General features: G+C 68.9%; 8 protein-coding genes across 8 annotated transcripts; 4 read left to right on the top strand and 4 right to left on the bottom strand.

Annotated features, from left to right (window-relative positions):
• The first annotated feature begins 506 nt into the window (after nucleotides 1–506).
• FA09DRAFT_331858 (P-loop containing nucleoside triphosphate hydrolase protein) lies at nucleotides 507–3,764 on the top strand. The gene is made up of 12 exons (XM_025743208.1): nucleotides 507–668; nucleotides 719–936; nucleotides 992–1,088; nucleotides 1,142–1,165; nucleotides 1,218–1,439; nucleotides 1,491–1,683; nucleotides 1,742–2,096; nucleotides 2,155–2,313; nucleotides 2,374–2,514; nucleotides 2,663–2,908; nucleotides 2,959–3,304; nucleotides 3,355–3,764. The coding sequence occupies exons 1-12, from the start codon at nucleotides 518–520 to the stop codon at nucleotides 3,657–3,659; spliced, it is 2,457 nt and encodes an 818-aa protein (XP_025596212.1). The 5' UTR covers nucleotides 507–517; the 3' UTR covers nucleotides 3,660–3,764.
• FA09DRAFT_322087 (hypothetical protein) lies at nucleotides 3,753–5,966 on the bottom strand. The gene is made up of 10 exons (XM_025741042.1): nucleotides 5,483–5,966; nucleotides 5,405–5,421; nucleotides 5,084–5,300; nucleotides 4,804–5,034; nucleotides 4,682–4,744; nucleotides 4,582–4,631; nucleotides 4,272–4,528; nucleotides 4,141–4,217; nucleotides 4,028–4,086; nucleotides 3,753–3,970 (listed from the first exon to the last, which is right to left on the bottom strand). Exons 1-10 carry the CDS (start codon nucleotides 5,725–5,727, stop codon nucleotides 3,777–3,779), a joined length of 1,410 nt encoding a protein of 469 aa, XP_025596213.1. The 5' UTR covers nucleotides 5,728–5,966; the 3' UTR covers nucleotides 3,753–3,776.
• An 817-nt stretch (nucleotides 5,967–6,783) lies between these two features.
• On the bottom strand, nucleotides 6,784–8,373 carry FA09DRAFT_331860 (putative GSP1-GTP-binding protein of the ras superfamily). Its single transcript, XM_025743209.1, has 6 exons — nucleotides 8,295–8,373; nucleotides 8,185–8,222; nucleotides 7,574–7,702; nucleotides 7,351–7,518; nucleotides 7,069–7,296; nucleotides 6,784–7,009 (listed from the first exon to the last, which is right to left on the bottom strand). Exons 1-6 carry the CDS (start codon nucleotides 8,338–8,340, stop codon nucleotides 6,965–6,967), a joined length of 654 nt encoding a protein of 217 aa, XP_025596214.1. The 5' UTR covers nucleotides 8,341–8,373; the 3' UTR covers nucleotides 6,784–6,964.
• Nucleotides 8,374–8,786: 413 nt separating this feature from the next.
• On the top strand, nucleotides 8,787–10,294 carry FA09DRAFT_322091 (hypothetical protein; the record flags this gene model as incomplete). The annotated part of the gene is made up of 4 exons (XM_025741043.1): nucleotides 8,787–9,100; nucleotides 9,159–9,310; nucleotides 9,375–9,783; nucleotides 9,836–10,294. 4 exons carry the CDS (start codon nucleotides 8,787–8,789, stop codon nucleotides 10,248–10,250), a joined length of 1,290 nt encoding a protein of 429 aa, XP_025596215.1. The 3' UTR covers nucleotides 10,251–10,294.
• On the bottom strand, nucleotides 9,975–12,776 carry FA09DRAFT_331863 (DUF1716-domain-containing protein). The gene is made up of 7 exons (XM_025743210.1): nucleotides 12,332–12,776; nucleotides 11,833–12,130; nucleotides 11,412–11,771; nucleotides 11,205–11,353; nucleotides 11,011–11,146; nucleotides 10,732–10,956; nucleotides 9,975–10,673 (listed from the first exon to the last, which is right to left on the bottom strand). Exons 1-7 carry the CDS (start codon nucleotides 12,769–12,771, stop codon nucleotides 10,350–10,352), a joined length of 1,932 nt encoding a protein of 643 aa, XP_025596216.1. The 5' UTR covers nucleotides 12,772–12,776; the 3' UTR covers nucleotides 9,975–10,349.
• A 175-nt stretch (nucleotides 12,777–12,951) lies between these two features.
• FA09DRAFT_331864 (3-isopropylmalate dehydrogenase) lies at nucleotides 12,952–14,864 on the top strand. The gene is made up of 7 exons (XM_025743211.1): nucleotides 12,952–13,034; nucleotides 13,085–13,164; nucleotides 13,217–13,310; nucleotides 13,466–13,990; nucleotides 14,047–14,054; nucleotides 14,105–14,239; nucleotides 14,361–14,864. The coding sequence occupies exons 1-7, from the start codon at nucleotides 12,989–12,991 to the stop codon at nucleotides 14,601–14,603; spliced, it is 1,131 nt and encodes a 376-aa protein (XP_025596217.1). The 5' UTR covers nucleotides 12,952–12,988; the 3' UTR covers nucleotides 14,604–14,864.
• Nucleotides 14,865–14,918: 54 nt separating this feature from the next.
• Nucleotides 14,919–16,293, top strand: FA09DRAFT_322099 (acyltransferase-domain-containing protein). The gene is made up of 5 exons (XM_025741044.1): nucleotides 14,919–15,038; nucleotides 15,095–15,229; nucleotides 15,287–15,410; nucleotides 15,461–15,708; nucleotides 15,801–16,293. The coding sequence occupies exons 1-5, from the start codon at nucleotides 15,017–15,019 to the stop codon at nucleotides 16,205–16,207; spliced, it is 936 nt and encodes a 311-aa protein (XP_025596218.1). The 5' UTR covers nucleotides 14,919–15,016; the 3' UTR covers nucleotides 16,208–16,293.
• Nucleotides 16,284–19,229, bottom strand: FA09DRAFT_331866 (hypothetical protein). The gene has a single exon (XM_025743212.1). The coding sequence runs from the start codon at nucleotides 19,022–19,024 to the stop codon at nucleotides 16,409–16,411; it is 2,616 nt and encodes an 871-aa protein (XP_025596219.1). The 5' UTR covers nucleotides 19,025–19,229; the 3' UTR covers nucleotides 16,284–16,408.
• Nucleotides 19,230–19,592: the final 363 nt, after the last annotated feature.

Below are 19,592 nucleotides of genomic sequence, written 5' to 3' on the forward strand. Positions count from 1 at the left end.
CCAGACCGCGGCAGTATCAGCGTCAATTGCGAGTCACAGCGGCCGCAGCTGCAGCTCGGCACGGCCGGCCCGTGGACTCGCCGCGTCAACAAGCCAGGCGCACCTGCAAGTCCGTCTCTTGACTGCGGCGGCGTGCAGAGCTCGCAGTCACCGCCGGCCGCACCGCTCCGGCTAGCCGAGCGACGCAGCAGAGTGCACCGCTGGCCAGTGCTGCGGCGAGTGGGCTCGCACTGCCCCCAGGGCCAGGCCGCTTGCTGCGCCCCCTGGACGGCCTGCTGCTGCTGCGCTACATAAGACGACCGCATCGCCGTGAACGCCATTGCAGCATCAACACAGCTACGCAGCCAACATGACCGCTCCAGACGCAGCAGCCCACGCCGCACGCGCCCTGCCGCCGCTGCTGCTCGCGACGCTGCGGGCGCTCAAGACGCTGCCCAAGCTCGAGGCGGCGCTCGACGCACACGCGGCCGCGGTCGCTGCAGCAGCGGGCGACGACGAGCGGGCCGCCGCGGGCCAGATGCTCGACGCTGCGGCACGACCGCTGCTGCTCGACGCCGGCGCCGGCAAGAAGGGCACCGAGGCGGCGCTGGCTGCGCTCAAGCAGCCGCCGCCTGCGCCAGCACCCGCTGCGCCGGCAGCCGCAGCGCCGCAGGAGAAGCCAAAGAAGCGTGAGTGGCGTGGCCGTCGACGCCTCAGCTGCTACTCACATGCCACGCAGCCACAGCCAGCAAGGCGAGCCTGGCCGAGCGCAAGAAGCAGCGCGAGCTCGACAAGGCAGCCAAGGCCGGCGTGTCCGACGCAGCGCCGGACGACGCGGCGGCAGCACCAGCAGCAGCCGTGGTGGCAGGGTCGGCCGTGCCCTCCTCCACGGCCATACACGCCACCTCGCAGGAGAGCCGCTTCTGGACCGAGAGCACCACGACAGCGTCGAAGGAGGTTCGTCGCGTTGTTGTGTCAGCATGGCGCAACGCTGACGCACGCCCGGGCGCAGATCGACCTCAAGGACGTGAATCTCTTCGTCGGCGAGCGGCAGCTGCTCAACGACGCGCACCTGCGCATCAAGGCCGGCGTCCACTACGGCTTTGTCGGTCAGTGCGCCGTCTGCTGCTGTGCTGCGCTACTGCTGACGCTGCTGCATCAGGCGTCAATGGCTCAGGCAAGAGTAGTAAGCACCGAGCAGTGAAGAAGCATCGAGGGCGTGGACTGACGCTGCGCAGCGCTCTTCAAGGCGCTCGCGGACGGGCTCATCCCCGGCCTGCCGCGTGGCGTCCGCATCCTGCTTGTCTCGCAGCTTGCTAGCGAGAGCGTCGTGGCAGATGCACGCCAGCAAGGCGGGCCCGGCCAGTTGTCTGACGCCGATGAGCCTGCGAACGTCACCGTCCTTGATGCCGTGCTGCGCAGCGACGCTGTGCGTCTGCGCGCAGAGCAGGAGGCTGCAGGTGAGCGCTTCACGATGGCGTCCCCATGCCACTGTCTGACGTCGCTCCAAGGCCTCTCGCGCGTCATGGACACTGGCGACGGCACTGCGCTGCGCGAAGCGGTCTCGGCCATCCGCCTTCGCCGCGCACACGACGACCTGGAAGAGGCGCGCAGAGTGGCCATCAAGCGCAGCGGCGCACGCGGCGCAGACGCTCGCAAGGCTCTCATCGCAGCCGAGCGGCATATCGAGGAGGTGCAGGCCAGGTGTGTTCGAACGTGAAGTCATGCACTGCCCCGCCCGCTGATCGAAGTGCCGGCGCAGTGCGGATCCAGCGCTCGAGTCCGATCGCGACTGGCTGGGCGACGCGCTGGCGCTGCAGACCGAAGCGCTGAGCATCATGGAGGACCTCGAAGCCTCGACTGCCGCGGGCAGGGCGGAAGCCATCCTACTCGGGCTCGGGTTCAGCACTGCGCAGCTGCAGGCACCCTTCGCCTCGCTGTCCGGCGGCTGGCGCTCCCGTCTGGCGCTTGCCTCGGCGCTGATGAAGAGCGCCTCGACGGACGTGTTGCTCCTCGACGAGCCCGTCAATTATTTGGACTTGCAGCAGATGCTGTGGCTCGAGAACTTCATTCGCGCTGCGCCGTGCGCCGTCATCACCATTGCACACGACCGCGAGGTGAGAGGCACGCAGCGCTGGGCAGCTCAGCGCATGCTCACACTGCTGCTACATCTAGTTTCTGGACGCACACGGCGTCGCAGACGAGCTCATCGTGCTGCGCAAGGAGAAGCTGACGTACTTCGACGGCAACCTGACCGAGTACGAGCGCGAGCAGCGCCGAGCGTTCCGGCTGGCGACGCGGCAGCAGGAGGTGCTCGGCAAGAAGAAGGAGGCGGTGCGTTGCGTCGCTCGGCGTCCGGTGCCAGTGCTGACGCTCCTGTGTCGTGTCGCGCAGGTCGAGAAGACGATTGAGCAGGCCACGCGTGTGGCAAAGCAGACGGGTGATGACAAGAAGGCTCGTCTGGCCAAATCTCGGCAGGAGAAGCTAAATTCTCGATGGGGCTTAGAGCAGAATGCTAAGGGCGGCCGCTTCAAGGTGGGCTTCGACGCTGTTCTCGGGGGCTGTGGTGGTTGCGTTGCAAGAGCCGTCGCGCGGCGCGGCGTGCGTCTGACGCGCGCGTCGCGCCCGCGACACCCGGCGTGGTCAGCGCTTTGCTACACCAGCTGACGCATCTCTGCCACAGCTCCATCGTGACCTCGGAGGCTATCATTTCAGTTCGCGCGCGGGTCCCAAAATCGACGCTCCTGATCGTGTCGCCCGCTGGTCGTTCCCGAATCCAGAGCCGATGCGCTTCCCGGGAGCAGTGTTGCACGCCGAGGACGTCAGCTTCACACATGCCAAGGCGGCGAAGCCGGTAGTGCGCAACGTGAACATCACGATCGAGAAGGGCGACCGCGTTGCGCTCGTAGGTCCCAATGGCCACGGCAAGGTGAGAAGAAGAAGCACTCAGACGCCGCCGGGTGCTGACGCCCGTGTCAGACGACGATTGTGCGCTTGATGCGTGGCGAGCTCACACCGAGCTCCGGCATCGTTGAGCCGCACACCCGCCTCCGCCTGGGCTTCTACGACCAGCACACCGTGGCGGCAATGTCAGACCACTCCGCAGGGCAGCCGGAGCAGACGGCGCTGGCGCACTTCATGGCGCGCGCTCAGCCGGCCGCGAGCGAGGCAGAGGCGCGCCGGACGCTTGGAAGCATGGGCCTGTCCGCGCGTGCCGCCGACTCGGTGCCGGTGTCGAAGCTCTCCGGCGGGCAAAAAGTCCGCCTTGGCCTGGCGCTTACTTTCCGGGCGGGTCCAGAGCTGGTTGTGCTCGACGAGTGTACGAGTGAGTGTGCTGCCCGCCACGCCGCCCGCCTGTCCGCTCATTCGTCGCAGCGCATCTGGACAGCGACTCGATCGAGGCCCTCATCGACGCGCTGGCGGCATACACCGGCGCCGTGCTGCTCGTCTCGCACGACCGACACGCAGTCAAGCGCATCGTGCAGCGCGAGCGCCGCGTCAGCACGCAGGACGAGGACAGCGACTCGAGCGCGGAGAGTGAGTCGGGCGGCGAGGAAGACGAGAAGCGCCGGCCTGGCCGCGTGTTCCTCGTGCGCAACTCGCGCTGCTCGCTGCTCGAGGGCGGCATCGACGAGTACACGCGGCAGGTGCAGCGCGAGCTAGACTCGAAGAGCCAATGACACGTGTGCGAGCGTGTTCCGCCGCGTCAGTTCTGCGTAGCCTGGATATACGAGCTTGTATTGCGACCGACCCGCCGGCCGTCTCTAGATATACCACTGCCTTGCAAGGCGGCAGGCTTATGCAGCCTTCTTGGCGCTCTTCTCCGACGCATCGCGGATGGCCCAGGTGAGCGCGTACGACTTGACGGCGTCCTCGTACGAGCTGCGGGCAGTGTCAGCCAAGCGCGGGATCAGAGAGCTGCGCAGCACCCACCTGAGGATCGGGGCCGAGCCCTCGCCCTTCTCGATGTTGTCGATCAGGTTGGCGACCTCTGCGAGAAGCGTCAGTGGGAGGCGCACAAAGGCAGTCACGGCTCGCTGGCACGCACCAGAGAAGAACGGGTCGTCGCTCTGGTAGCGCACGACCTCCTCGTGGTCGTCACCGGGGCTGCAGTAGAAACCGCGTCAGCTTAGCAATGCGGCGGCAGTGCATGCGACTCACCGGCGCAGGTACAGCACGGGCGCGTTGTACGGGTCGACGAGACGCAGGCTGTAGCCGTCGGCGTACACATCGAGCTCCTGCGGTGCTCTCGTCAGCCAGGTGCTTCGCTGCGTTCGTCTTCCTTTACGCACCGTCGAGTAGTTGAAGCCGTGCAGGGCGACGGCGTGCGTGAGCGAGCCGACGGCGCCGCTCTCGTACTTCCACGTGGCGCATGTGATGCGCGGGATGCGCTCGTTGGCGGGGATCGTGTCCTCGGGCACGGGCACCTTGGAGAGCTGGCCGGCCGGCTCAAAGTGCTCGAGCGAGTGCGCCATCACCGTCGAGAGGTCGACCTCGCCGCCGAAGTAGCGCGACAGGTCGCAGAAGTGCGTAGCCTGCTCGACGATGGCTGTGCAGGCGGGCGTCAGCAGGCTGCTGGCACGTGCGGGGCACGCAACTCACGTCCGCACGACTGGCTCTTGTCCCACCAGTCGAGCTTGGCCGTGTGCTCGCTGCCGGGCGTGTCAGCCGCTGCGCGCAAGCTGCGAGCGAAAGCACTCACTACGCCATGATGTAGCGCGCGTTGGTGGCCATGACCTTGAGGTTGTTCTCCTCGAGGATCTGCCTGGCACACGCAGCAGTGCGTCAGCCCATGCCGCTGACGTCCAGCGCCGCGAGACCCACTTCATCTTCTGCACGACCTTGAGGTAGCGCAGCATGTAGCCGACGCTGACAATGTTGCCGCTCTGCTTGAGCTTCTCGGCGATGTTCATGGCCTCGTCGACGGGGCCCGTCGACACGGGCTTCTCGATGAAGATGGCGACGTCGGGGAAGGCCTCGATGAGCGTCTGCTCGAGGTCGCGGCCTGCCGACTCGCGGCCGCGGAACGCCGGCGGCGAGCCGACCCAGATGGCGCTGCGAAGGTGTCAGTGCTGCCGAGTGTACTGGACACGCGGCGACTCACCGCGGGCGCTGCTCGGGCTTCATGTTCTTGACAAACTCGCCGAAGTTGGGGTACACGACGGTGTCCTTGTATGCGCTCAGCACGAAGCTCTCGCGCTTGACCTTGAGCGCGGCATCGGCGCGCGCCTTGCCCGGGTCGATGAGCGCAACAACCTTGAGGCGCGGGCCGAGCTTGTGCTCGAGACGGAACGAGTGGTTCCAGGGTCCCTCGTCGGAGCCTGCCAGGGAGTCAGTGAGGTGCGGCGTGAAGTGGCAGCAGCGTGCGCACCGAACTGTGGGCGGAGAGGTCAGCGGTGCGGCAGGGAAGAGCAGCGAGAGGCACGCACGTTGATGTTGCCGCTGCATCGTTGCAAGAGGGTGGTCAGCGCCAGGCGTGTCACTCCACCACACTCGCACTCACGCGCCGACGATGACGACGTTGAAGTCCTCTCCGGGCGCCGGTGGCTGCTGCTTGTCCATGGCCGTCTGCGCGTGCGGGTCAAAGTCCGTGGCCGGCTGCGCCTGGCGCACGGCGGCCGCGGCCGAGAAGGCGCGCACGGCCGGCTGGCTGGCGGCGAGGGCGGGCACGGCGGCACGGCGCGGCGCCGCACGGACGGCGCTGGCGGCGAGGCGGCCCAGCTGGCGGGCAGGAGTGGCACGGAACATGGTGGATGCGATGCTGGTGGAAGGAGGTGGTGGAACAGACGCAGGGTGCACGGCGTGCCCGACGCACAGACAAGGCGCATACACCGCGTCGGCCCTCGCTCCTTCTCTGCTGACCCGTGTGCGCGGCGCGTCTCCTGACCCCGGCCTCTGTGCCTGATGCTGTTTCTGCGCTTGTGCTGATGCTGCTGCCAGCACAAGCGCTGCCAGCGCATGGCGATGCCTCTGAGCGCTGCTGCCTGTCCACAGCTGCAGAGGCTGCTGCGTGGAGGCGCCGTTTGGCGGCAGCGCACCGCTGCATCTTCCCGCCCGCCGCGCACGGAGCGCCGGCGCGGCATCTCGTCATGCAGCATGAGCGCCGCATCGCCGCAGCCGCAGCGCGAGCCGCGAGGCGCAGGAGCAGCGGCAGCATCTCAAGCTCGCGCGGCGAATTGTGGCAGCGCCGCCGATGGCGCCGAGCGCCGAGCGCCGCACCGCGCCGCCTCGTGTCGCTCTTCCCGAGGCGCTGCACCCTAAGGCGAGGCAGTGACAGCGGTGCATGCTAGCCATGCAGCGACGGTCAGCAAACTTGTGGGCCCCGTGCGACGTCGTGTGCACGGTGCGACGTCGGCGGTCCCTGCATCTGCGCTTCGGCGGCTGGCGGCTGCGGCTCGTCCTTGCTCCTTCTTCGCGCAAGCCTTATCGGCACCGCGTCACCGTGTGGCTGCTGCCTCGCGAGTGGTGGCTCTCCGCACGGCTCGCTCTTGGGTGCAGCGTGCGACGGGCGGGCCGTGGCCGCCTGCGTGGACAGCGACGCAGCGTCGGCTCGGCAAAGCGGCGACGGTCCCAGATGCGCGCCGTGTGCCTCATGGGGCATGCTCTCGCGTCGAGCATGCTGCCTCGCACTCTGGTGCCAACATCGGGTCCACAGACAGCAGGCTGGACGGCCCTCGACGGAGGCCATGCAGGGAGTGCAACCGACGATTTGGTCGTCGCACAGGACGGCAGAGGAACTGGTATGCGCCAGGCAGAGCAGCCACGACGGCAGCATCACGCATCTTCCGCCGGCACAGGGTAAAAGCGGGTCTTTGATTTTAGTACGGGGACGCAGTCGGGCGGGGCGATGCAGGGGACGCGAGCGGGCGAGAGACGCAGCCGGTAGGCGTACGCCCGGGCGACATTAGGGTTGGGATGCGGCGCTTGGGGCAGCGGCGCGAGATGAGACAGCCCTGCGCGCACAGCCTGCACAGACGGCAGCCGCTTAGAGGTCTCCATCGTCCTCGTCGGGCAGCGGCGCAGCGGCAGCCTGGCAGGGCAGAGCAGCGTCAGTCGCCGCGCTGGCACACCTTGCACACGCCCACTCACCGCCTCGAGCTCCGTGTTGTACTTGGCCATCAGCGCCTCGTCGACCTGCACCTCCGGCGGCGCCAGCGCGGGCGCGGCGGCGAACTCGAGCGTCGGGTTGCCGACGAGCTTGCGCGCGAGCCACAGGAACGGCTTCTCGAAGTTGTAGTTCGACTTGGCCGAGATCTCAAAGTACTGCAGGTTCTTCTTGCGGTGGAACGTGACGGCGCCCGTCTTGACTTTCCGCTCCTGCAGGCCGGGACGTCAGCAGCTGTGCGCTCGTCAAGCAAAACCGGAACGCACCTTCACGTCGACCTTGTTGCCGCACAGCACAATCGGGATGTTCTCGCACACGCGCTCGAGGTCACGGTGCCAGTTGGGCACGTTCTTGTACGTGATGCGGCCCGTGACGTCGAACATGATGATGCCGCACTGGCCCTGGATGTAGTAGCCGTCGCGCAGGCCGCCGAACTAGACGACGCTCAGCTGGCGTGACGCAGAGGCACAAGTTTGGGGAAAGACGCACCTTCTCCTGGCCTGCGGTGTCCCAGACGTTGAAGCAGATGGGGCCGAAGTTGGTGTGGAACTGCAGCGGGTGCACCTCGACGCCGAGCGTGGCAATGTACTTCTTCTCGAACTCGCCCGTCAGGTGGCGCTGCGGCGGCGCGTCAGCGTCGTGCGCGGCGGGTCGAAGGCGCAGCAATACATCCGGCTGTGCTCTGCCCGCCAGAAGTGCAAGTAGAGCCGCCAGCACTGCACGAGCCACATGTGGGACTGGGACCGCTGCGTTGCGGATGGCTTCTCGAATGTGGGCCAGGCCATGGCATAGGCGCAGCGCAGCGCCTGCGCTGTAGCGGAACAGTGCGGATCTGAACTGGAGAACGCATTTGTTGAAGAGCGCAGCCCAGCTACATCTTACTGGCCTGCAGTGCTTCGGCAGTGACCGAACTCTCGCCTCCCGTCCGTCTGCGACCGCAGCCGCCAGCCGCCAGCCGTGCCTCGTTCCCGCTCCCAGCCCACGAGGCCACGCTGCTCGAGCACCACACTGCACCTAGCCTGCTCCTGCCCACCTGCGCTCGCCAGCTAATGCCGCCTCCATCCTCCACTGCTGCAGTGCCGCGTGAATGCGAAACTCACCTTGACGAACGTCGTCTTGCCAGTGCCGCCGTCGCCGACTGGCAGAGGAAGCAGCGGTCAGCAGAGCGTCGCAGCAGCGCAGCAGCGCACAGCTCGCGCAGGCGACGCACCGAGCACGAGCTTGAAGGTGGGCATCGAGGCAGCGGGGTCGGCCATGGTGACGAGTGTGTGTGGGGGTGTTGGGTGGGTGGAGAAGAGGAGAGAAGGATGCGCCGTGCGGTGCGGCTGGCTGGCGGCGGCGGCGTGGCGCGCGCGAGTTTCTGACCTGCCGCGCGCGGCGAGTTGTCCTACTCTCTCCTGCGCGTGCGCTACAACAATCGCCGACGACGTGTATTCGCGGCGGCCGCGTGTTGTAATGCGCCATTCTGTGCCTTGCTCGCCGTGCTGGCGCCAGCGACCAGCGAGGGCTGCGCACGTGACGCCGCTTTTTGGCCAGAAATCTGGCGGGCAGCTCCGCGGAAGTGCGCCTTCGCTCGAGGCTCGTCTGCTCCACGACGCTCCTCGCCCGCTTCCTCTGCGCACCAGCACCGCCGAGCAGCCGCCAGCACACCCGCAGCCGCCGCCTCGCATCGCCTCGCAGCACACCACTCGCACCGCGCAGCATGGCCGCCTCGCTCGCCGCGTCCGCCGCCGCGTCGCCGGCGCCGTCCAAGGAGCAGCGCCGCGCGGCCAAGGCCGAGCGCAAGGCCGCCGCCCACGCTGCTGCGGCGGCAGCACCTGTCGCAGCACCGCCGGCCGCTGCCAGTGCGGCACCCGCAGTCGCATCCGGCAGCCGCAGTGCCCGTGCCAGTGCGCCGCGCCCGCCGCGCAGTGCCTTCGTCGTGCGCTACGCCAGCATGCAGATGGCCATCGCGCCCGCGCTGAGCGAGCGCCCGGCGCAGGCCGTGCAGGAGGCCTTTGACAGCATGCTCATGCGGTGAGTGCAAGTGTCGGACGCCCTCGGGCGCGGCGGCTGCTCATGCCTGTCTGCGCAGCTACGTGCCGCCGCTCGGCGGCGTGCTCGTCGCGCACGACGAGGCCATGTTCCTCAGCAGCACGGCGCGCTTCGACGGCGACGGCGCATATGCCGTCGCGCCGGCGGCAATCAAGTGTCTCGTGTGGGCGCCGACGGTGGGCATGCGCGTCGGTGAGTGGCCGCGTATGCTGCGAGGGCTGCTGCTGCCTGTGCTGATCTCACACTGTCTCGCTAGAGGGGACCATCACCCTCTCGACGCCGTCGCACGTCTCACTCCTGCTGCACGGCACGTTCAACGCCTCGATCTCGGCCGCACACATGCCCTCGGCGCAGGCTGCCCACGAGCCGTCATCGTCCTTCCAGCGGCCCAACGCCGGCGCCGCCGAATGGGAGTTCGTCGAGGACGAAGAGGCGGCGGCCGAGGATGCCGCACGCCGCCGCGTCCTCGAGGGCGGCAGCGCCAGCGAGCAGAGCAGCGTCAAGGAGGAGGCTGCCGACGCCGACGAGGAGGAGGAGGAGGACAAGGCGGATGCCGAGCCGGAGAGCAAGGCCGACGTCGAGCGCAGCGAGGGCTACTGGAAGCGCAAGAGCGATGGCCAGCGCCTGGGCGGCGCCGACGGGCGCGTGGCGTTCACCATCATCGGGTGAGTGCGGCCGCAGCGGTGGACGATGGCGTCGCTGACGAGTGTCGCGCAGCATGACCATCGCGAACCACCAGCTCTCGCTGCACGGCTCGCTGCTGCCGGCGCCTTTCTCCGTGCCGCTCAGTGTGCCCCTGCCGGCCAAGGCGGCCGCCGTTGTGCACCCTGTGCCGTCCGGCGAGGCGCGGCGTGTGCGCTGGCAGGACGAGAACTCGGAGGTGTCGGACGATCCTGCCGCGGCGCCGGCCGCAGCGGCACCCTCTGCGGATAGCCGCGGCAAGAAGCGCAAGCTGAAGGTCGGGCCACAGTCCGACGCCGAGGCCAGCGCGTCCGAGTCCGAGCCCGAGCGCGCCGAGAAGAAGCAGCGGAAAAAGGACAAGAAGGCGGGCGGCGCATCGGAGTCTGAGGCCGAGCGGGCAGAGAAGAAGCAGCGGAGGAAAGACAAGAAGGCGAAGCGCGAGCAGCACTAGGGGTCTGCGCGGCGCTGCAATGCATCTCCCGTCACTGTCTCTGCTGCATGCTCGCTGGCGCGCAGCGTCGCGTGGTATCGATGTTGCTTTTGCCGGCGTCTAGGCGACGCCGAGCAGGTAGTTTACAAGCTGGACAATGACGTCCTTCAGCCGCAGGTCCTCCGCGCCCGCCTCGTCTGCCTCGCTGACCACGACGTCGTCGCCGACGTTGGCGTACCACTCCTTCAGACGCTCGACGAGCTGCCCGTCCAGGCGCCCGCCCTTGCGCGAGAGCATGAGCTTGACGTGGGCCGCCAGGCCGTCGTCCTCCATGACGAGCCACGCCAGCGCGTATGCCGCTTGCTGTGCCATGTGCAGGCCCGACGAGAGGCGCCGCAAGTAGTAGAGCGTCTCCATGTCGTCGTCGTCGCCGCCCTCAAGCTCCTGCAGGCGTACAGGCATGAGCACAAGACGAGGCTGGAGGCAAATCACGGCGACTCACTGCTTGCTCTGCCTTGATCTCGGCCTCGACGGCTTGCAACCGGCCCTCGCTGGTCTCGAAGAGCTCGAGCAGCCGGTCGGCCTTTTCATAGTCGTCCTCGACGAACTTGGCCAGCAGGCGGATGCGCGCCGGCGACTCGGACTCCAGGTTGTTCAGCAGCGAGACGATGAGGCCGAGCATGTGCTCTTCGTCGGAGGATGTCGCAGCGTCGTGCTTCTTTGCGCCCTGGCAGAGCGCGGTGTGAGCATAGTGCGGGCTGCCGCGCACAAGAACACGCACCTTGCCCATCAGCAGGCTGAACAGTGGCCCCAGCCCCATGCTCTCGACGAAGCGCACGCATCCCTTCGCGCCCTCTGGCCCTGTGAGGGCGAAGTCAAGCGCCTTGACGGCCTGCAAGCGCGATGCCTTCTTCTCTCTGTGCGCGCAGCAAGGTGAGATCGAGCTTGAGTGTGGCTTCGTGGCATGAGCCTCACCGCAGAAAGATGCACATCAGCTCGGGGCCCTCGGCCTCGACGAAGCGCGTCTTGTTGCCCTTGAGCGCCAGGACAGCACAGAGCACATCAAAGACGTTCTCGACGAACTCGAGCTCCTCGGCGTCGCTTGGGTCGCCTTTGCGGTAGCGCTGGAGCCAGGCGGCGCTCAGTGGCAGCTTGCGCAATGTATGGCTTGCCGCAACTCACCGAAAGGACCTCGAGCAGGTGGTCGATGCCGTCGGCGCGGCCGAGCCGCTGGCACACATACGCGCCCTCCTCTCCCTGCACCAGCACGGCGAGCAGCTCGGCCGCGTAGCCGCGGTTCTGGTCGTGGCGCCCCTTGCGGCGGCAGCGCTGCATCAGCCAGGCGAGGCACTGCCCGGACGCCAGGTCGCGTGCCATGCGTGGCCGCAGCGCCAAAAAGTTCTCCAAGCAGCCGAGGATGTGGTAGATCGTCGAGGCGTCCGACTCGGCGTTGGCGACGGCCGTGGCCGAGGCGTCCGGCGGTGCCTCGTCGTTGAGGCGCGTGAGGTTCGGCACGAGCAGCGCAAGAAAGTCGGCGCCCAGCTGGCAGCACATGGCAGCCTCAGCATTACAGCCAGCAGCGAGACGTGCACACGCGACTCACCAGCACGTCCACAAAGTCGCCGACGGCCTTCTCGCCCGCGCGCTCCGGCGCCTCGTCATCGTCATCGTCGGCACCGGCCGCGCCGCTGATGCCCACGTCGAGCACGTCATCGTCCGTCATCTCCTCGACGAGCTCGACGACCTTGGCGACAATGTCGACGTTCTCGTGGCTGAGCAGCGCGCAGAGCGTCTGCGGCAGCGAGTTGCGCACGGCCTCGGGATAGAAGAGCGGCGGGTTCGTCGTGAGCACCACGAGCGCGCCCAGGCTGCCGTGCAGCTCGGCCTCGGACTCGATGAATCTGCGTACGGGCGTCAGCGCCAGCAGCGGAGTGCATCGTAGAGCACGCAGCATGCCCATTTGAGCCACCTCTCGAGCCACAGCATCGCAAGGCCGTGCATACGCCTCGCTGCTGCCACGACGCACTCCTCGCCAGTACCGCGCCTACCCCTCGTCACCGCCGGCGTCCGCCTCTGCCCAGCCTCGCGCCGCGTGCACTCACTTCTCCGGCGCATCGGCGTGTTTGACGCGCAGCTGCTGGTTGCGGCTCACGGCGCGCTCGCAGCGCAGCAGCGCACGGCGCAGCTCGCGCAGCTGCTCTTCGGGGCGGCGCTCGGCGGCGTCGCGCTCGTCGGTGGCCATGATGGCGAGGATGCGCTTCTGCTCGGCGGTGAGGCCGCCGCCGAAGAAGCGCCCGCCCTCGTCGTCCTCTTCGGCAAAGTAGTCGGCGTCGTTGCCGGGCGCAAAGTCGCCGTCGTCGTCGCTGCCGTCGCCGCTGGCCGGCGCGCGCGACGATGAGGCGGCGGCCGAGGCCAACTGCGGCGCCTCGTCATCCTCGACGCGCGCCGCCTTGAGGGCGTCGACAGAGGGCTCGGCCCACTTGCGCTTGTTTGTCGCCGACGACGGCAGCTTTGGCAGCTTGAAGAGCTTGTCGACGTCCATGGTTGGTGTGGAGGCGAGCAGAGGAGGCGGCCGCCGCTGGAAGCCTCTTGGCCGCGCCGTGGCGCTCGTCGGCCGCGCGATCCGGCGCGCGTCGGCGATGCGCGGGCGAGATCCGAAGGCCGGCCGCCGCCGCCGGTGCTTCTTCCAGGCCCAGGCACCGCATCGCTGCCTCGGTGCCTGACTCACACCACCACCACCACTCCACACCACACACACCATGGCCAAGTCCTACAACATCGTCGTGCTGCCCGGCGACGGCATCGGTGCGTCGTGTGCGCTGTGCCTGCTGCCCGCCCGCGCTGACCCCACGCAGGCCCCGAGGTGACGGGCGAGGCCGTGCGCGTGCTGCAGCTCGCCGCCGACAAGTGCGGCTTCGAGCTGAAGCTCTCGTCGGTGCGTGCAGGCGTGTGATGCGCGGCTCTTGGATGCTCATGACTTGTGGCAGCACGACTTTGGCGGCATCGCCATCGACAACCACGGCAAGCCGCTGCCCGACTCGACGATTGCCGCGTGCGAGGCCAGCGACGCCATGCTGCTCGGTGAGTGTGGGACAGAGTGGAGTCAGACAGAGTGGAGTCAAGCATGGCAGCCGGGCGAGCCGCCGCGGTCGTCCAAGGCCAACCTCGGCAGTGCGCCGCTCTCGCACTCGCTGTCACTGCGCCGCCGCCACGCTCTCCCGCTGACACCACACCAGGCGCCGTCGGCGGCCCCAAGTGGGGCGTGGGCAAGGTGCGCCCCGAGCAGGGCCTGCTGGCGCTGCGCGTGCACTTTGACCTCTACGCCAACGTGCGCCCGGCGCTCTTCCCCAGCAAGTCGCTCCTCTCGCTCTCGCCGCTCAAGGAGAGCGTCGCCGAGGGCACGGACCTGATCGTCGTGCGCGAGCTCGTCAAGGGCCTGTACATCGGCGAGAAGACGGAGGCGGACCTGACGCCAGGCGCGGCCGGCGAGGCGGCCGACGTGATGCGCTACAACCGCGCCGACGTCGAGCGCATCACGCGCCTCGCCGCCTTCCTGGCGCTGCAGAGCAGCCCGCCGAAGAAGCTGCACTCCATCGACAAGGCCAACGTGCTGGCGTGCAGCCGCCTCTGGCGCCACGTCGTGCAGGAGACCGTCGACCGCGAGTTTGCCGCGCAGGGCGTCGAGGTCGACCACCAGCTCGTCGACTCGGCGGCCATGGTCATTGTCAGCAACCCGCGCAAGCTCAACGGCATTGTGCTGAGTGCGTGGCGTGGTGTGTGTGTGCTGCTGCGTGTGCTGACGGCGCGTCTCTTGCAGCGGAGAACGTGCGTGCCTGCGTGGCGAGCCTGTCGCCCTGTGCTGACCCCTGCCGCAGATGTTCGGCGACATTCTCTCCGACGAGTCGAGCGTCATTCCCGGCGCGCTCGGCCTGCTGCCGTCGGCGTCGCTCTCGGGCCTGCCGGACGGCAAGCAGAAGTGCCGCGGCCTCTACGAGCCCATCCACGGCTCGGTGAGTGGTAAATGGGCAACTGCGGCGTGTGCAGTGTCTGCGGCGGATGCTGTGGACGATATGCTGCGAGCAGGCGGCGTGCACCTGTCTGTGCCCTCAACTCCCGCTGACCCCACCTCAGGCGCCCGACATTGCCGGCCAGGGCATCGCCAACCCCGTGGGCACGATCCTCAGCGCGGCGATGCTGTGCCGCTACTCGCTCGGCGAGACGCGCGCCGCCGACGCCATCGAGGCGGCCGTGCGCCAGATGCTCGACGCACGCGCCGACGGCGGCGACGAGGTGCGCACGCGCGACCTGCACGGCCAGGCCGGCAGCAAGGACGTCGGCGATGCCGTCTGCGCCCGCCTCGAGAAGCTGCTGTAGCCGCCAAAATGCATGACATTGGGGAGCTGCCGGCGTGTCAGGTGCGCCAGGCGAGTCCGTGCCACAGTCTCAGTACTGCAGGTGTCGCAGTGGTGCCCTCTGACGGCTGCATTGCCAGCATGTGAGGCTTATGCAGCACGCTGTGTGCTGCAGCAGTGACGCTTCGACGACCTTGAGGAGGAGGTCGGGCGGGAAGGCTCGGGATTCGGGTGTCGTGAGCGTGGGAACAGGTGCCGCTGCCTGAAATTGAGCCGCTGACCGAGCCTCGGGGCGCTGACGGCGCTGTGTGGCGCATGCTTCTCGCCATCCCACCACCTCCTGCTCCACCTGCTCTGTGCCGTGCACCTGCGTCTGCGGCCGGCCTCTCTTCCCGCCAGCAGCGTCGCCCAGCCCTCGCACGGCACGGCGCCGGCATGCCGTTCCGCCCAGCCGTCGGTGCGTGTGCTGCCCCGCGCCCTGCCGCCCATGCACTCACCTCTCGCCGCGCACAGCCAGCGTGGCGCTGCTCTCCAAGGCGCTCTGCTCGACGTGGTGGGCGCGCAGCGTGACGGTGCGCGGCCTTGACGGTTTTCTCGCGCGCCTGTACGACGAGCGCCGCCGCGCCGAGGGCCGGGGCCTGCTGACGTGTGAGTGAGGCGGCAGCGGCAAGAGGGCGGAGCGGCGGCTCACACGTTCTGCGCCAGATGCCAACCACATCTCCGTCATGGACGACCCCGGCCTCTTTGGTTGTCTGCCGTTCCGCACCTTTCTGCGGCCCGAGACGACGCGCTGGACGCTCGGCGCCGCCGATGTCATGTTCACGAACCCGTGAGTGGGCCGTGCTTCTCGGCGCAGCGCCGGTGCTCACGCCCGCACAGCGTCTTTGCGCACTTCTTCCGCGCCGGCCAGGTGCTGCCGACGGACCGCGGCCGCGGCGTCTTCCAGCCGGCGCTCGACGCCGCGCTCGACCGCCTCGCCGCCGGCGACTGGGTGCACCTCTTTCCCGAGGGCTACGTCAATATGAGCCGCCGCGCCCTCTGCCGCCGCTTCAAGTGGGGCATCGGGCGGCTGCTGCTCGAGGCCGAGCCGCACGCGCGGCCAGTCGTCTGTCCCATCTGGATCGAGGGTGAGTAACGCGGTGTGCGGTGTGCGGTGTGCGATGTGCGGCGTGCGGTGTACGATCGGTGCTGTGCTGCTTGCATGCTGACGCCACGCCAGGCTTCGACTCGGTCATGCCCGAGCCGCGCGGCCCGCCGCGCTGGTTCCCGCGCCCTGGCGCCGACCTGCAGATCACCTTTGGCGAGCCCGTCGAGGATGCCCTCGAGCCGCTGCTGCGCCCCGGCGCCCTGCTCGAGCTCGCCGACACGCACCCGGCGCCGCCGGCCGCGTCGTTTCCCCCGCCGACGCCGCTTGCTGCGCCGCCGTCCGGAGGGTATGCCCTGCCGCTGGCCGGCTCGCGCTCGCAGCGCAGCCTGGCGCTCGGCGGCGACAGCCCCGAGATGCGGGAGCGCCGCAGCGCCGTCGCCCGCAAGCTGCGCGAGGAGCTGCTGCTGCTCGGCGAGCGCGCCGGCGGGCCGGGCGTGCGCCAGCTGGCGCACCGAGCCATGAAGGAGGAGAGCGCTTAGGACCTGGCAAGCACCCATAGAGACGCACTGCAACCCGACTCGCTAATCGCAATCGCATAGAGCCAGCAGCACAGGGACGGATAATGCTTGCACCGAGAGTAAGTTAGAGTACAGAGTGACGTGATGAGGGCTGCGATGCGACGGTGTATGAGAGAGCAGTGGAGAGTGGAGCGTGCGCAAGAGGATGAGGACGGAGAGGATTCAGGCGGCGGGTGCCTCGGAAGCAGCGCGGAGCCGGCGGCCGCCTCGTTCGTTCGCTGCTGGCGCGCCGAGCGACGTCGGCGGCAGTGCCGCGCCGGCGAGCCGTGCAAAGGCGGCGTCGCCCGCGAGCTTCGGACGTCCGTGCGGGCGAGCGCGAGGCGCAGGAGCGGCAGCCTGAGACGTTGAGGGTGGCGGAGCACTGGCGCGCGAGCCACGCATGGCAGGCGGCCTGGCGCGACTGTCGTGCGACGGTGCTTCGCGCACCTGCGACGGGCGAGCGCGAGAGGTCTGCTCTGCGCGCGGGCCTCGCGGCGGGCTGGCAGCGCGCAGACGTGAGCCGTCGCGATGAGGCGCGGGCTCTCGGACCGGCGCCGTGGGAGCTCGACGCATGCTGTTGGGCGCCGATGGCGGCTGCATCGAGCCGGCGCTGCTGTGCTGCGACGAGGCCAGAGCAGCGCGTCCGGCGATGCGCAGGCCCATGTCTGTGCCGTTCGAGGCAGCACCAGGTGCGCGCCCGCCGTCGCGGTTGGAGACGCCGCGCGCAGGAGCGTCCGCAAGCGCAGCCTCGCCAGAGGACGCGCGGCCCTTGCGCTTGGCGCCTCCGCGCTTGTTCTTGCGCCGTGCGGGCCGCTCGGATGCTCCGATGCTCTCCGACACGCTCGAGCATGCGTCGTCGTCGATGGTGGAGCCGCGCGTGCGGGTTGACGTGCCCAGCATTGGCGTCGACGCCGAGACGGAAAGGCTCGTGGTGATCCACTCCTCGGGCAGGTCCGGCAGCGAGTCGCCGTCGGAGTCGTCGTCTGCCCAAGCGGTGGGATGGATCTTCTTGGCGCTGTTGGGCGTGGGAGAAGGTGTCACCGCAGGCGAGGCGGGCGGGGACGGGGTGCGGAGCGGATTAGAAGTGAAGCCCGGCGGCAGCGCCAGCACTGGCGAGTCCTCGACTGGCGTTGCAGGCGGCGCTTCGTCATTGACCAGTCCCCAGTTGGCTACGCGCCGCATGTCAGGAGACCTGGGTGGAGTGCCAGGCGCATCTTCGTCAGGGAGCGAGTGGTTCACGCTTGCCGGGCTGGGCGGCAGCGAGGCCACGCGCTGTTCTGCTAGCGTTTCGACCGCAGCCGGCACGCTTGTGACATCCGGCGTGACGTTGCTTTCGTGGTCAGCGCCGTCCTGAAGCGGCTCGGCGGGACCGGCGTCGACTGGGCTGTGGCTGCTCTGCGGGTCGACGTGGACTCCGAGTGCATCGGGGACCGACGTGGCTAGGACGGGCGAGACCTCGGGCGCGGCAGTCTGCGCCGCGACGTGAGGCGTGAGCTCCGGCAGAGGCGCCAGAGACGGCGACGCAACGGCCCAGCGGCTCGCGCCTGAGCCTGCGGCGGGCGACGTCAGGCCGCTCTTGGCCAGGCGCAGCTTCGCCAGCATGGCATTGATGGGGTTCGTGTCCTTGCTGGTCGCAGTGACGTCGTCCTCCTTGATGATGCGCGCCGCGTCGTCGATGCGCACGCCGCTGCCGGGCGCAGTCGGCGCCGCTTCGAGCGCACGCGTGGCCGTGACCGGGCTGAAGATGCCGCCCAGCCCGAGGCCGCGCGGATGGCCAGGGCCAGGGCTCTGTGCGGGCAGACTGCCCCACACTGCGCCGGGCGTCGACGGCTCGAGCTGGTCGCCAGGGCCGTCGCTGCGGTGCGAGTACTTGAGCGGCGTCTCGGGCAGCGGGTGCGTCGCGGAGAGCGGCGTGCGCGCGACGGGCGTGCGCTGCGGCTGCGCTGGCAGCGTCGAAGGCGACGGGATCGGCAGGCGCAGGTTCGTCGGGCGTTTGGGCGTCGTCTGCGCGGGGCGCGGCGTCGGCGGCGTGGGCGGGTCCATGCCGAGGCGCTCAAACAGCGAGCGGCCGTTGCGGCGCGCCGGAGTCTGTCCCGGCGTGGAGGCGCCGTCCGGGCGCGGCGAGTGCTGCTCCTCGTCCGACGACGTGGCGACGGAGCGGCGGCGCTCGTCGAGCGACAGGTTCTGCAGGCCCAGCGCCTCGCTCATGCTGCCCGGCGCCAGGCGGCGGCCCTGACCGCCGCGAGTCGCAGGCTCGGCGCTGGCAGACGCTCCTGCGGCGGTGCGCGGCGCCGCGTAGATGCTCTCGCGCGAGCCGCCCTCGGTGTCGAGCCAGCCGTCGTCGCTGACGACGACGCGGCGGTGCTCGAGCCACGCGCCCGGCTCGACCTTGACGCCGTGCCCGACCTGCGCGCCGCGCCGGCGGTACTCGGCCAGGTCCGGCGGCGGCGCCACAGCCAGCGGGTTCTGGCGGTGCAGCTCGGCCCACGAGACGAAGCGCCCCGACCGCTTGTATGCGTTGCCGTGCCCGCGCCGGCGCAGCACCGTCGGGAACTCGATCTGCGGCGGCTCGCCGGCGATGCGGGCGCCGGCCGAGTGCAGACGCACGCCGGCCGCCGACGTGTCTGCGCAGTATGAGTGTGTGGTCCGGCGTCGCAGGTCGCAGCACTCACCCTTGCGGTCCAGCGGCGTCGCGCTCTCGTCCCACACGTGCTCGAGGAACGCCTTGCTGCCCATGCTCTCGTTGAACTCGACGTACTCTTCGGGGCCGACGACGAAGAGCGTCGTGAGCGACGTCATGGCTGCGCGCGCCGCGGCGCTGCGCCGGCCAGAGAGAGCGCGAGGTGAGTAGAGGTGGGTAGAGGCGGGTGCGAGAGGCGGGGCCGTGTGAGGAGTGGAAGTGCGCGCGACGCAGCAGCAGCAGCAAGGCGTGCGCGCGGGTGTAGACGGCAGTTGCCGTGTGTGTGTGCAAATAGGCAGATAGGCGGGGCAGAGGAAGCACTAGGAAGGATGGTGATGGAGAGCGGGGCAGGCGCGGCGGGCGGCGAGGAGTTGGCGCTGCGCCCGCCGCACGTACCAGCGGGTCTGCGCGCTTACGTAAGGCGCCAATTGTTGCGCTGGACCCGCTCCGGCCTGAGCATGGCTGCCTTGGCCCTGCTCCTTGTTGAGCAGCTGCACCGGGGCCTTGAGCACAGCAAGCTCATGTAGCTTGCCCGCACCAAGATTCAGCCTCAAACCTCCTCATGTACCTCACCCGCGTCTCTCATCAAAGATCTTATTCTTGCAAGCATGCTGCGCCTGTTGTCTGGCGCCTGTCTCAAAGCTGACAAGGCCAAAGTCCTTGACAAGCTTGCAGATGCATGCGTCA

The sequence above is a fragment of the Tilletiopsis washingtonensis genome (genome assembly GCF_003144115.1).
Source record: "Tilletiopsis washingtonensis strain MCA 4186 unplaced genomic scaffold FA09scaffold_20, whole genome shotgun sequence".
Classification (NCBI taxonomy): domain Eukaryota; kingdom Fungi; phylum Basidiomycota; class Exobasidiomycetes; order Entylomatales; genus Tilletiopsis; species Tilletiopsis washingtonensis.